The sequence below is a fragment of the Varanus komodoensis genome, unplaced genomic scaffold, assembly GCF_004798865.1.
Source record: "Varanus komodoensis strain SLA01 unplaced genomic scaffold, ASM479886v1 scaffold14_1, whole genome shotgun sequence".
NCBI classification, from domain to species: Eukaryota; Metazoa; Chordata; class Lepidosauria; order Squamata; family Varanidae; genus Varanus; species Varanus komodoensis.
In genome coordinates, this window is record NW_025335438.1 from 27,633,677 (window position 1) to 27,649,336 (window position 15,660).

The following is a 15,660-nucleotide window of genomic DNA, read 5'->3' on the forward strand; positions in this document are numbered from 1 at the left end:
TATTATTGCACCCTCTAGTGGGATGTTCTACACTTAACTCTTCACTTCCCTAAATTAGATTTTCAATTCTTGATGAGATATATTAGGAAGGTTCTTACTTCTAAGCCTAGCCCTATCAGCAGGATCCAGCGCTGCCACAGGCTCTGAAACACGGGATGGAATGCTTATTCCAGCGTTATTTACAGCTCGAACTCGGAATATGTAGGAGCGCCCCTCTATTAAACCTGTGACGGGAAAGCGAGCAAACTTCACTGGAGTCTCGTTGCATTGGGACCACTGGGTAGTACCAACTTCACATCTGAAAGATGAAGGGGGAAAAAACAAAAATTTTTACTGATACAAGGAAATCATGAACATATCCCCAAATACATGCTAATGTGTGATGCTGCTTTCAGCATGCCCACTGGTCACCCCAAATATATTGTTAAAAATGAAACATATTCAAGGCTGCTAGAAATCAGATATTTTGTGTGAGACCTGGGTGCAGACTCACTCCTTTTTCATAAATTAAAATAAAAAGAAAACATGTAAAACAATGTCATCAAACTAATTCAATGGGGAACAAGTTAAACAAGTTGATTAGCCTCTATTCTCTCTATCCAGTTTGGGCCTCCCACAGGCCTCATGCTGGATACTACCAAGAACAAGATGCTGGAATAAGTTAGTCTGATCTAGCAGGACTCTCTCTTCCTATATACCTTGCTAATACAGAGCAAGCAGAGGGATAAGGAGCAATAGTCACAGACTGCCATTCAAGCCCATTTTCAGGCACTGAGAGGCCTGAGCCGCCTCTCCCTGAGCACATGTGCTTATCGGACTGCTATATGCATGTTGTTAAACTGTCGTGCATGAAGAAGGCTTCATTCCTTCAGATTACTCAAGTGGCATTTTAGCCAGGTTTCTACACAATGTTTCATGGGCCCCTTTCACAGGTCTTCACTAAGCATGGAGGACAGAAGCAGATTATGCTCCTAGTTCCACCCAATCACAGGGTATATGGCTACATGTCTGAGAAGGGCAACTATGAGCATATGGCTCTATAGAAGCAAGCTCCTTGTTTTAGACAGTCACTTTTATGTGTAGAGGTTCGGGATAGGACCAGCAAGGCATGAAGGAATTGGCAACTTTCAGGTGGGACTAATGGGAAATTGGCATGCCACCTGATGCTATGGACAATGCACTAGCATAGCTTGCATTAATGTAATTTGCATTATTGACTGTGTCCTGGGGGATACTGCCTGGGGTTTCAGTCAAAAAAAGCAGGCATCTGCCCCCCACTGAACCTAATACATTGGGACCCATCAACAATGCAGAACACGCATCAATATTCACAAAAATCGAAATATCTTTAAGGCCATGCAATCAACAAAATAAGTTGCAACTTCAGTCTGATATAAATACTGACTTATCAATGAAGTATCCTAACACTGGACTTCCTCCATCAACAGCTGGCTGTTTCCAGGAGATGATGACATAATCCTTGTTAGCATCCAAACACTGCACATCCAGTGGAGCACCAGGGGCTCCTGGTATTTCTGCATCAGCATCTATGTGGATGGAGGGAAGCATTTTAATAAATTGAGTCAAATTAACTCAGTCCTATTCTCTAAAGGCCAAAATATGTCTATGCTAGAATCAGAATTGGAATCTTTGCCTGCCTGGTGCTAAATCACCACTAAATTACAGGAATTATAAAAACAATTTTATCAACTTCCATGATGTTTTTTTTAAATCCTGCAGCTCATGTTGACTTATAGGGTCCAACACACTAATTTATCCCTAAGAACAACCCTGTGAGATAGGGTTGTTAAGCGGCATTAAAGCTGTTAAGCAGCATCAAGTCATTTAGACATGGTGACCCTATGAATAAATCGCCTCCAAAATGCCCTGTTCTTGACAGCCCTGCTTGTAAATTCAAGGCTGCTGTTTCCTTTATAGCGTCAGTCCATCTCATAAATGGTTTCCTCCTTCTTCTCTCTTCAACCTTCCCTAGCATGATTGTCTTCTCCAGTGAGTCTTGCCCTCCTATGATGTGCCCATGTACGTATAGCAGCTTCAGTTTTGTCATTTCTGCTTCCAGGTTAGGCTGACTGGTAGTCAACAGGCCTAGATTAGGCAAGGGCAAACATGACATTTCCGAATGTTTGCAAATCAACTTCCAGAACTGCCTGCCAGTATGACCAATGCTCAGGAATGCTAGGAGTTAAAGTCTAAATCTTCTTTCTGCCCACCACTGTTCTAGATCACCTTTATGGCTTTCCCCAATCTTGAACCAACATTTTAACTACCAAACTGCCTTTCATAGCATGTTTTAACTATACGGTAACTTAAACCTGGGCAGTTCTTATTTTAGGAGATTCATCATAGAAGTATATATTTGCAGAGCCTATTAGAAACATATGCATGATGATACATCTATAGTATAATCGATTTGTGCAGACAGCAAGCATCTATCACTAGAAGACAAACAATGTAGTTTATATAGGTAGAAAAGGTATTTACATCCTCACTCTTATTTACAGCAGAGTGCCCATTTTATATGGTTCTGTGCTATTTTATAAACTTGTAAAATGGAAGGAGTGGGGCAAATGGAAAAAAACCCCCACAATGTAAAGATTTATGTATATAAGCAGGGTTGGTAAAAAAATTAGTTTGGTCCATCTATTATAGAAGCTAACCCAATATATGAACAAGAATGAAATTCTCCTTCTCTGAATTGTGTGAAGTGGAACTTCAATTAAAAATGCATAAGAAGAAACTATGAACAAAAATGCATATATCAAGAATACTAATTTTCAAGAATGCAAACATAGGGAACATTGATTACCAAAAAAGTATATATTTGAGTTAAATATATACAACAAAATTAACAAATGTACAAGCTCATGCATATGAAAATGTATGTAAGTTATTGTGTAGACTTTTTAAAAAAATCATAAAATGATCTGGAAACAGGAAAGAACAAAATATGTGGTTCATTAATTGAAACTATTGGTTCATGTCTATGTATGACAAGGCTCCCAAAGAGATGTAGTTTTTCAGTCACTTTCCAGATTACACTTCACATTTATCCCCTTCTAGTGAAAATGCATTTGCAAACAATTTGTTGTTAGTCGCGAAGTCATGTCCGACCCATCGCAACCCCATGGACAACATTCCTCCAGGCCTTCCTGTCCCCCATCATCCCACGGAGTCCACTTAAGCTCACACCAACTGCTTCAGTGACTCCATCTAGCCACCTCATTCTCTGCCGTCCCCTTCTTCTTTTGCCATCTATTGTTCCCAGCATTAGGCTCTTCTCCAGGGAGTCCTTCCTTCTCATTAGGTGGCCAACGTATTTGAGTTTCATCTTCAGGATCTGGCCTTCTAAAGAGAAGTCAGAGTTGATTTCTAGGACTGACCGATTTGATTGCCTTGCAGGAGTCTCTTCCAGCACCACCATTCAAAGGCCTCAATCTTTTGGTTCTCAGCCTTCCTTATGGTCCAGCTTTCACAGCCATACATTGCAACTGGGAAAACCATAGCCTTGACTATACGCACTTTTGTTGGCAGGGAGATGTCTCTGCTTTTTAGTATACTGTCTAGATTCGCCATAGCTTTCCTCCCCAGGAGCAAGTATCTTTTAATTTAATGTCTGCGGTGATCTTGGAGCCCAGGAAAATAAAATCTGTCACTACCTCCATTTCTTCCCCATCTATTTGCCAGGAAGTGAGAGGACCGGATGCCATGATCTTAGTTTCCTTAATGTTGAGTTTCAAGCCAACTTTTGCACTCTCCTCCTTCACCCGCATCAAGAGGCTTTTTAGTTCCTCTTCACTTTCTGCCATGAGAGTGGTATCATCTGCATATCTGAGGTTGTTGATATTTCTCCCAGCAATCTTAATTCCAACTGGTGATTCATCTAGCCCGCCTTTCTCATGATGTGCTCTGCATATAAGTTAAATAGGCAGGGCGACAGTACACAGCCTTGCCGAACTCCTTTCTCAATTTTGAACCAATCAGTGGTTCCATGTCCAGTTCTCACTGTTGCTTCTTGACCCACATATAGGTTTCTCAAGAGACAAATAAGATGGTCTGGTACTCCCATCTCTTTAAGAACTTGCCACAATTTGTTGTGATCCACACAATCAAAGGCTTTAGCATAGTCAATGATCAGAAGTAGATGTTTTTCTGGAACTCCCTAGCTTTCTCCATGATCCAGCGTATGTTGGCAATTTGATCTCTGGTTCCTCTCCCTCTTCAAAATCCTGCCTGTACTTCTGGTGGTTGTCTGTCCACATACTGCTGGAGCCTAGCTTGCAGGATTTTGAGCATCACTTTGCTAGCATGTGAAATGAGTGCAACGGTGCAGTAGTTCGAACAGTCTTTGGCATTGCCCTTCTTTGGGATGGGAATGTAAACTGACCTTTTCCAATCCTGTGGCCACTCTTGAGTTTTCCAAATTTGCTGGCATATTGAGTGTAGCACTTTTACTGCATTGTCTTTTAAGATTTTGAATAGCTCAGCTGGAATGCTGTCACTTGTGTGAGCTTTGTTGTTGCTCAGACTTCCTAAGGCCCATTTGACTTCACATTCCAGAATGTCTGGCTCGAGGTCAGTGAGCACCCCATCATGGTTATCAGGGATGTTAAGCTCTTTCTTGTATAGTTCCTCTCTGTAATCTCGCCATCTCTTCTTAATCTCTTCTGCCTCTGTTAGGTCCCTGCCATTTTGGTTCTTTATCATGCCCATCCTTGGATGAAATGTTTCCTTCATATCTCCAATTTTCTTGAAGAGATCTCTGGTCCTCCCTGTTCTATTGTTTTCTTCTATTCTTCTGTTTCTTTGCACTGTTCATTTAAGGAGGCATTCTTATCTCTTCTAGCTATTCTCTGGAATTCTGCATTCAATTGGGTGTATCTTTCTTTTTCTCCATTGCCTTTCACTTCCCTTCTTTCCTCAGCTATTTGTAAAGCTTCCTCAGACAGCCATTTTGCTTTCTTGCATTTCTTTTTCTTTGGGATGGTTTTAGTTGCTACCTCTTGGACAAATTTGTGAATCTCCATCCATAATTCTTCAGGCACTCTGTCTATCAGATTTAATTCCTTAAATCCATTTGTCACCTCTACTGTATATTCATCAGGGATATGATTTAGGTCATACCTGGGTGGCCTAGTGCTTTTCCCGACTTTCTTCTATTATTATTATTATTATTATTATTATTATTATTATTATTATTATTATTACATTTCTATGCCGCCCCTTGCCGAAACCTCGGGGCGGCTTACAACATGATAAAATACATTGAAATACAATAGTACATAATAAATTACCATTAAATATAACAATACAAAAAATACATTGATTTACAAATACAAAATTAAAATTATCAGTATAAAATAAAAATATAGGAGGAGAAAGAGAAGGAAGAAGAAGTTGCCCAGGCCAGATCATATGTTTTAACAATTGAAATGATGTTTAAATAAAAAGGTCTTTACCTGGCGCCGAAAAACCAGTAACGACGGTGCCAGGCGGACCTCTTTGGGGAGTGAATTCCATAGGTTGGGCGCCACTGCAGAGAAAGCCCTCCTCCGGGTACTTACTCTCCTAATTTCTTTCATGGAGGGTTCCCGGAGAAGGGACTCTCCCGCAGATCTCAAAGGGCGGTCGGGCATATACGGACGTAAGCGCTCGTTCAGGTAGCCAGGACCCAAGCCGTTTAGCGCTTTGTAGGTCATAATCAACACCTTGAATTGGGCCCGGGCTTCAATGGGAAGCCAGTGAAGCTGATGGAGGACTGGAGTCATGTGAGCATAACGCCCCGACCCCATCAGCAACCTGGCAGCTCTATTTTGCACCAATTGAAGTGTTCGGACTGTCTTCAGGGGAAGCCCCACGTAAAGCGCGTTACAGAAGTCTAGGCGGGAAGTCACCAGCGCGTGTGTCACCGTCGCCAGGCAGTCGTATTCCAGGTAGGGGTGCAGCTGATTAATCAGCCGAAGCTGAAGGAAGGTGTTCCTTGCTACCGCTGTCACCTGAGCTTCCAAAGAAAGCTCCGGGTCGAGGAGTACTCCTAAGCTGCGGACCTTATCCCTAAGAGGGAGTGTTGCACCATTCAGGACCAGGTCAAATCCACCCTCTCTGAAACCCGATCCACCAACCAACAGGACCTCCGTCTTGTCTGGGTTGAGTTTCAGTTTATTGGTCCTCATCCATTCCCTTACCTTGGCCAAGCACCGGTTCAGCACAGCCACTGCCTCACCTGGATTAGTGGAGAATGAGAGGTAAAGCTGGGTATCATCAGCGTATTGATGATTCCGCAGCCCACACCTTCTGATGACCTCTCCCAGCGGTTTCATATAGATGCTAAATAGCAGAGGGGATAGAATGGAGCCCTGTGGTACCCCATGGCATAGCTGCCATGACGTAGAGACATGGTCCCCCAGCACTACCTTCTGGAATCGACCGTCGAGATAGGAGCGGAACCACTGCAAAGCAGTGCCTCCAACCCCCAATCCCGCAATTTAAGCCTAAATTTTGCAATGAGAAGCTCATGATCTGAGCCACAGTCAGCTCCTGGTCTAGTTTTTACTGACTGGATAGAGCTTCTCCATCTTTGGCTGCAGAGCACATAGTCAATCTGATTTCTGTGTTGACCGTCTGGTGATGTCCATGTGTAGAGTTGTCTCTTGGTTTGTTGGAAAAGAGTGTTTGCTATGACCATCGTATTCTCTTGACAAAATTCTACCAGCCTGTGCCCTGCTTCATTTTGTACTCCAAGGCCAAACTTGCCTGTTATTCTGGTTATCTTTTGGCTTCCTACTTTAGCATTCCAGTCCCCCATGATGATAAGGACATCATTTTTGGGTGTTAATGCTAGAAGGTGTTGTAGGCCTTCATAGAACTGGTCAGCTTCAGCCTCTTCAGCACCAGTGGTTGGGACATAGACTTGGACTACTGTGATGTTGAATGGTTTGCCTTGGATTCGAACTGAGATCATTCTGTCATTTTGGAGATTGTATCCCAGTACTGCTTGTCCTACTCTTTTATTGACTAGGAAGGCTACTCCATTTCTTCTGAGGGATTCTTGCCCACAGTAGTATACCTGATGGTCATCTGAATTAAATTCACCCATTCCTGTCCATTTTAGTTCACTGATTCCTAAGATGTCGATGCTCAGTCTTGTCATCTCTTGTTTGACCACATCCAGCTTGCCTTGATTCATGAATATTACATTCCAGGTTCCTATGGAGGATAGATCTTTGCAGCATCAGACTTTCCTTTCACTACCAGATTAATGTCACGAATGGGCAACTCATTACTGTCCATCTGGGACTCAACAGGTGTCTTGAACAACAGCTGTCTTTGCAGACAATTGCAGTTGATGGGAATTGTAGTACAAAATATCTGGAAGGCATTAGCTTAGGGAAGGTTATTCTAGAACCATGCTGCTTCTTCAGAACAGTCTCCTAGATTGTATGTTTTTTAATGTGAAAAACACTGCTTCAAAGATATAGTGCTGCCACAGAAAATTAAGAATGGTTAGTCAGTACAAATATTTTAGTTGATTCAATGGCTGTTGGTTTTCATGACATCACAGATAAGCAGCCTTTGGGAATTTCTCTGATTGATGGCCATGTACCCTTTGGGCATGTTCTGCAAGAGGACTGTTATCTGTATTTTCCTAGGTGCTGTTGAAGAGGGCAAACTGGCGCCATTCTGAGCTTGGTCACTAAGCCAAGAATCTGAAGAACCTCCAGGGCTGGCATTTACTCTCTTCAGCTGCCTCCAACAGCTGAGACTGACATTGGGTCAGTGCATAAACCAGTGAAATGTGATCACTTCAACACTTGTTCAAGAGACATTCAAGCACTTTCTGAAGGGACATTCTCTCCATGAGAAACTGTATACATTGTACAAAAATCTAAGACAAGCTAATCCCAATAAAGTGCAACAAATGTTACTGATCAACACATCCTCATAAAATCCTATGCTGAGTATACCCTTTTACATCTTTAGCATTACAGCCATAATTTTTATTTTAATTAAACACACATTCTGACACTTTCTTCCATCAAAAATCCATTCTTGGAATACTTGACCGTATATTGGTTATTCCATGCTACATGTTGCAGTTCCCAATCATATATTTGTATTGTAACACTAATGCAAGTATGGAAAAGAATTGCAGGGCAAAATCAACAGGTGAGAGAGGTTTGCAACCTGCAGTTCTACACTCTTCCTTTACACAGTTCAGTGTTTTATCATTTCCATCAGGCAGACTTTCACTAACATGCTGATATCATGTCTTGCTACATAAGGCTGTTGATTGGCTGTTAATCCTCTGTCTCCACTTTCACTTATATCACTGAGTTGAAATTCAACCACTGTACGTGCAGCATTTCTTTCCTGGTGTTTTGGCTGCATAACCTCTATGTGAACTTGCGGTATAGCGGAAGAGCACAAGTACACAAGAGATTTTCTTTTTCTTTCACAATTAAATGCCACATTTCCTCTGTTCTAAAATAGCAGTGCTGGCAGGGATTGCTCTTTTACTATTTATCTATTAAATACATTTTATATTTTAGATAATATTGTTGACACAGAAGCAAAAACAGAAGATCAAAACATTATCTAAAGAACCCGGAAACAATAGGGAACATCAAGCACACAATAAGCGTCTTGTGAAATACCTGCTGTAGTGGGTAGGACTGGAATTGTCAAGTTCCTATCTGTGACAATGCCCTTATTTTTGTTAAAGTCCTTCAAAAATCTTAAAAGATGTGTTCCACCATAGGTTCCTCTCTACTTTCCTAACTGGTATACTCTTCTCTTCTTGCAGTCACGTTTAACAGCCCATTTACAACTTCTTTTTTTATGCCACTTTGACAAAATATACATTCTGTATAGAAATGCTGCCATAAGAAGTCATGTGTAGTTTCCAAAATGCTTGTTTTTTATACCCTTATTTTTTAAAAAAAGCACAGTAGGCTGCAGTTCTCTGGAACTTACTCAGGGGGCTTCCTTTTGAGCAGAGATGTATCAGATCTCTCCTTGCTGCTACCAGAGTGCAGGATATGGAATAATCAATTCAAGCTGCAACATTCCAGATTCAGGCTAGATATCAGGAAAAGCTTCCTCACTGTCAGAGCAATGAGACAGTGGAGTCAGCTGCCTAGAGAGGTGGTGGGCTCTCCCACACTAGAGACATTCAAAAAGAAACTGGACAGCCATCTGAGTCAGCTGGTGTCCTGCAACAGCAGGGGGTTGGACCGGATGGCCCTCAAGGCCCCTTTCAACTCCACTATTCTGGGATTCAATGATTCTATTCAAGATGGCCCTGCTAAATTCATACATTGAATGCCAGCCTTTGGTCTCTCTGTAGTCTTCCACCATCCCACATTCACCAACTGCCCAAATATAATGCTATTTTACCTTAAAGCTCTGGAGCCCTGTTTAAACAACTACAACAAAGCTCTGTTCCAACAATGAATGAGAAAGCAGGCACATGGGGCAAGCAGAATAGCCTTTTCAGAGAGCGTGTGATTATCTCAAAGCACTGGCGAGCCTTACTAACATAAGTGCATGTGCAGTTCTACATGCATTCCTATGATTTCCACCACCAGTTTACTAAAGAATGGGAATGGGAAATGAGGACGTTATGAAGTCTTGAGAAATACGTGCGTGTGCTGTTCAAAGTTCTACACTATACCAGCAATGGATATTACTAAATCTTACCACAAACAAAAACAGAAGTGCTTTACTGAAAATAGACTATTATACAGAGAGATCTATATATATTGTATATAAATAACAACACACACACTTGCCTTCTTTCTCACACACATACTCACACATGATTGACAAGTCTTCACCAGCAGTACCACCGCCTCCAACTCATACTGTGGTATCACTGAATCTTACCTCTAACAAAAACATAAGCACTGTATTCCTCATAGTAGTCCCCCATTATCACACGGAGGGTATAAAGGCCTTCATCCTCTTTGTTAGCATGAGTCAGTGTCAGTGTAGCTTTTTCGCCACTCCAGTGTGTTTTTACCCATTTAGATGGTGAAATCAGAACTCCTGCAAATGAAGAAATGCAGATGAGGAATAACTATACTGATACACAAGACGAGGAACACAATCTGAGAATGCAAGCAGCACTACTAGAGTGGGTTCTCGGAGTCAGCCCTATCAGACTTTAATTCATGGGCTTCTTTACACCCATTTCCTACAGAGCAGGAATCATGACAGCTCTTATGCAAAGACAGTCCTCGTCAAGCAAGGAAGAAGCCTTGCATACTCACCATTCCTGTACCATTCAATTTCTGGATGGAAGCGCTTGATGTCAGGGCGAATAATAACTGTACATCCCAGACTCATTGTTTCACCTTCTCTTCCAAAGGCAACCTCAAATGCATCCTCAAAGTAGATTTCAAACCGGGAAGCAAAGCCATGGGGTGTAACACCAACTGTAAGAAGGAAAAATATGCTCACTCCTTTTACCTTCATCAAGGCTGAATCATTCAAAGGTACCCATATGGTTGCTTTTTTACAGTCTTTTCCCCCAACTCTCTAGTGTTAAGATCCATTTGAAAACAGGGCATGATGGAATCAAAAGCTAATGTAAGCTGTGTAATGGAAATGATCTACATTGACCCAATTTTCTAAGTGTGATCAACTAACATAGTTTTAAGGGCTACAAATCCCATTGCACAAGTCTGCTTGGGTGTACGGCCTGTTTCTCACATAATGCTTACCTATCAGATTGGTTGTTGAATTCTGGGTTACTGTGATACACAAACCTAACAGAACTAACCCTTATTAGCACTAGTTGTTGGGTTGGGAGCTCTAGGTTATTTAAACAATGGGATGTTGGCAAGAGCAGTTAAAAAGAAAGAAAGAAAACAAAACAGGTGCTCTGCATGTCAGTACTACAATACCACAGAGGCATTTGGGATATATTGAGCAAGCAGACAGGTTTCTTGAATCTTCTGCCAGATAATCTCTGAGTAACGCAGCATATCATGGACTGAGTGAGTTTTGTGTGTGAACTGGGCCTGGTGGATTTAAATTCCATTTTGCATCAGTGTTCATTGCCCAGTAGCAGAAGCCTCAAATCACAGCATTTCCCCCCATGCTGTTATTTAAAAACATTAACTCAGTCTTATGTCCTATGAGTGCTTTAGATGAATTCACTACTTTCTGCCGTACAACTCTGTGAGATCTGAAGATTTCTGGACCCTTTCTCAGTCCTAACAATGGCTCTTAGGAGTTCTTACTTTAAAGCCCAGGTTCTTCTGCATGAAAAATGGAGATCTTCAAGTGGTATTATTTCTGTCTATTTAAAGACAGATTTGAGAAACCCTAACTGTGTTTCTTTTGGTTGGACAGCTTCTTATGGGTAAGAATCAACATGGGCTACACTTCCTGTTTTTTTGACTAAGGACAGCATGTGCTTATCTCCCTTAGGAATAAGAGGCAAGTCTGTGGTGAACCCTGTCAGCCACAACATCAAAACCCAGCTTTTTGCCTTAAAAAAAACAACAAACAAACTTGTATTCTGTTCCTTTTCTGCTTCCTTTACTTCTAAAGACCATGTAAAAGTAAACGAATTCCATTATAAGAAATTAATTCTACAAACTTAGGGATTGCAAATCACTGTCTTCCCACATCACATTTGGAGTGTGATCCTATGTTTGTTGGGGTATTTCCAGAATTTACCAGCCAGCATCCTGGGTGTATTTTACCAGTTTCGTTCACCTAATAAAACTGGGGTTGCTTTGATGAGCAGAGGTTACAGAGGCAGTAAATTTCAATATTTATAAGTCTAATACTTTGGAGGTAAGGGAAATGAATGAGGGAGATGAAAATACAATCTGTGCTTCTTATTTCTGATGCAAGTTCATTAAGCCATAAAAATCAGGTTTCTTGACTGCATGATGGTTCACAATCTGAATTAACCTTTGTTTTCTCCCCCAGCAAATTGACAGGATTTACCGTGGAGGTGATTCTAAAAAAATAATCTAACAATAGAACACAGCTGTCACAGAAATGCAAGAGCTATGACAGAATATTAGTGTGAAATATTCAAAAATATATTGGGCAAAAATATTCTGCCCAAGCTATGTTTAAAATAAAGATATTGGAAGCAGAATACACAGCTTCTCCTTGTATTATTATTAAAGGCTTGAACAGAAAGATTCTTCCAACCATAAGATGTATATTTGATATTTTTACCACAAGGTATATTAGTAAGAAATATTATAACATACTTGATATTATCAAAAGAAAGGAGCTTGCTGCATCTACTGATGGCATGGCATTATCAGAACTCAGTCTCCTAAAAAGCACAGGTAAGATTTCCAAGAACTGAGACTATCAAATCGCATTCTTGGGAGATTTTGTGCTTTTACTCCCATAGTAATTAATCAGCTACCAACTTACAACTCAGGGGTAGTGTGGCAGTTCCTGCATGGAAAAAACTTTCGTCAAATTCTCCCTTCTTGTATCCTAGGAAAGAAAAGCACAAGAAGTGTGATTACCCATCGGCTAGCAAATACAGAAAAAGCGAAGTCTAGAAAATCCAGAGTGCATTTTTAGCAAACCTACTCTTCACCACCACAGAAGCATAGGCTGACAGTTCTCCTTTTACATTCATAGCAGAAGCACGATATTGGGCTGTATCATCAAACGCACATCTGCAAAGAATGGAGGATTAGGAATAAAGTCAATGTCACCAGCCATGGCATGATGTTATAAACTCAATGTTATAAAATGTTTATTTATGCATTTTTAAATAAACTGTGTCCTAAACCATTAGGCAAAACACTGCTCTGTGTTGATAAACATGCTATCTATCCTACTGGAGTGCTTATTCAACTAAATGCAAACATATCAGAAAGGGACTACCTCTAATTCAGGGCACCATCCAATCAGAATGCTCTGAACCTTTTACATTGCAGACATCCTATGAAGGGGACTGAGAAGCTGGAAGCAAAGGTCATCTCTGCACTCCTCCCATTCTGCAAAGCACTTTGCAGTTTGGAGCGGGAGGCATCATGTATCTTACCAGTGCCAGTCCTTTCCCTCCTTTCCCCAGAATGCTCCCCCAAATGCCCCCACAAGTATTTCTCCAAGATCATCCTTAGGACCTCAAAGAAACTGGCACAGTGCTTTCTACATAGGCTGCAAGGGAGGGAGGGGAATTTACATGCAGATTCCTAACTACGAGGTTGGAGAAATGTTCTGGTCTCAGAGGTGGGAATCCAAAGTATCCTACAGACTTCTAGTGCTGATGTGAGCCCTAGGACTGTGCTGCCCATGGCTCTGAAATAATTGTATAGTACCATTCTGAGGAGAATGAGTAGGCTTCATGATGGCTTTTTACAAGCAGAGTGTGATCCAGAACAAGCAACTTGCTTCTTCTTCTTCTTCTTCGTCTTCTTTTTTTTTTTAAAGAGGATTAAATTTGACCATTGTCCAATGCTCCCTGCATAAAACTATTTTATTATTGCTGCATTAATTCCTGTGATTTCAGTCATTATTTCTTAATTCTTACCAGCAACCAATGTAGTTACGCACTTCTGTATGACACTATACTAGATTTTTATTTTGCCCCATCTTCCAGAAATATCCTTGGCCCTAATGCATGCAGGCAAACAATTAATAGCCCTCTGACTCTCCCACACTCAGTTCCACTTTCTCTGCTCAGCTCAAATTTGCACATCCAAGGTATTTTCAGCTTCTATTTAGCAGGGGCCAGATATCAGCCAAACTCTTTCAGAACACAGGAGGATAGCAGGGATCGTTTAATAGGAATAGAGCAAAGTAGTTAGAGAGCTGGTAAAAGGGGAGTGCTGGAATGTTATTGAAGGGTTCAACAGAAAGAGAAATGAGAAAAGCAACTGTTAAAGGGATCGTCTTTTAGTTCTTTCAGCCTTACCTCAGGTTCTTAATACTTCCTCTTGGGAACAAATTTCTCCACTAAAGCAGTTTCTTGTGGTTCTGTTTTTCTTCACGGAACAATTTGATTAAGTTTATGGGGCAGGGTTGTCTTTTAGCAATGAAGAAATGGACTAGAATGCTGCATTGCACCAGGAAAATATTTTTGTGGGTTCTTATATCCTCTGCACTGATAAACCTCAACCTGAATCTTTAAAAATGTTTTGACTTAGATCTTGTGAGCTCTGCTTAGAAGGGGGTCAGGATCTCATTCATCCTAAGCATGGATATGAGATGAATCAAGAGATCATGGGAAATGGGCTGCTACTATTCACTGTGGCAGATAAACTTCACTTGAAGCAATGTGTGGAGAGTGAATATTTGCACTGCATATTTATGCAACAGGATTGGTAATGAGCCAAGATAAAAACAAAAAAACAGTAGCTTGGATCCCAATTCATCTGTGTTTGACCATAAAGAACTTGCACATGGGAGGGGGAAATTGTTTTCATCATTTCCCATCCTTATCCCTCCCAGCCCATGTCAGACTGCATGCTATTCTGGGAACTATATGCTGAATTTATTTTGATAGTCACAATTTTATTTTTGTTTAAATAATTCCATGATGACACATAATTAAATTTTATAGGAAAACATTTTTCACATAACTTCTCCAGAAAACAGAATCTTCCTAGTGCCCAAAGAAGATATGTGAACAATTACGTACAACATAGTTTCATGTTGACAGAATAAACTACGAGGTGAAAAAAAATGCTTTGGAAGAAGCCCTACAGCTTTGATGAAATGAGCCTGTGTTAATAAGTCTGACAAAAGTGGCCTGAAAGGTATGTTTAGCCTTGCTGTTAGTGTCTATTAAGAACTTAAAAGACGATGTTCTAGTTATCAGGGGAAATTGTCACTTTCTAACACAACTTTCAGAGTAGGATTAGGATCCATCATTAAGACAAGGTAAGAACAAAAAAGTTATTTTATCTGCTTACTGAATGACCTACTTCCTAATAATATGTTGTAGAAATTGTTGAGGGTGGGGCAGCTTTGCAAAGGTATTTATTTTGAATTGTGAGACCGGAACTTATTCCAATATTATATATAGATGCCTAGATGAGAACTTAGATTTTTCAGGCTATGCAGAAGAATATAACCCAGCTGCTTTTGCCTTCTTAATATTGTGAAGAAAAGGGTGATGACTCAGAAATCAACTACTTGACCTAATATTTTATTTGAGACAGAAAAAAGTAATTAAAATCCAAATCCAAAGCACACTTGTTAGCTAACCTCTGAACGCACAAATGTGTGCATGCACGCACTATAAAAAAGGGGGCTGGCTAACATTAATTCACTCATTCTAATCAAATCTGTCTTTTCAACAAATACATTCAGGTAGATAGTTCCCATCAAGAGAACAAATTCATGATTCAGGACATGTACTACTTGATTCACCAAGGGCAATCTGCAATCACAGATTGCTACTTGAATTTTAATCCTGTTAGACCAAAACAAATGTTAAAACCTCTCTTAGGGCTGCAGAGAAACTGGGAAGATGAACACAGGGATCTGTCTTATAGCAAGGGAGACCTCTGGTCCATCTATACGATCAACACGGATGTTGCAGCAGCTTTCTAGGGTTCAAGGCAATAGTTTCTCTTGCCCTCTCTGGTATGCTGCAGGTTACATATGCTACATAAATGTAGTTATTAATTTAAAAGGTAATCT

The 15,660-nt window shown here is 40.6% G+C and overlaps 1 protein-coding gene across 2 annotated transcripts in view; it reads right to left on the reverse strand.

The window, feature by feature from the left end:
* The window catches only part of MYOM1 (myomesin 1), an 87,274-nt gene that overhangs the window by 44,151 nt on the left and 27,463 nt on the right, over positions 1 to 15,660 (reverse strand). For both annotated transcript variants that reach the window (XM_044423899.1, XM_044423901.1), the window contains exons 7-12: positions 12,595 to 12,683; positions 12,430 to 12,495; positions 10,290 to 10,454; positions 9,904 to 10,065; positions 1,406 to 1,547; positions 99 to 298 (exon numbers count right to left, since the gene is read on the reverse strand). In XM_044423899.1, the coding sequence (XP_044279834.1) occupies positions 99 to 298; positions 1,406 to 1,547; positions 9,904 to 10,065; positions 10,290 to 10,454; positions 12,430 to 12,495; positions 12,595 to 12,683 (824 nt within the window). The remainder of the gene's footprint in view (positions 1 to 98; positions 299 to 1,405; positions 1,548 to 9,903; positions 10,066 to 10,289; positions 10,455 to 12,429; positions 12,496 to 12,594; positions 12,684 to 15,660) is intronic.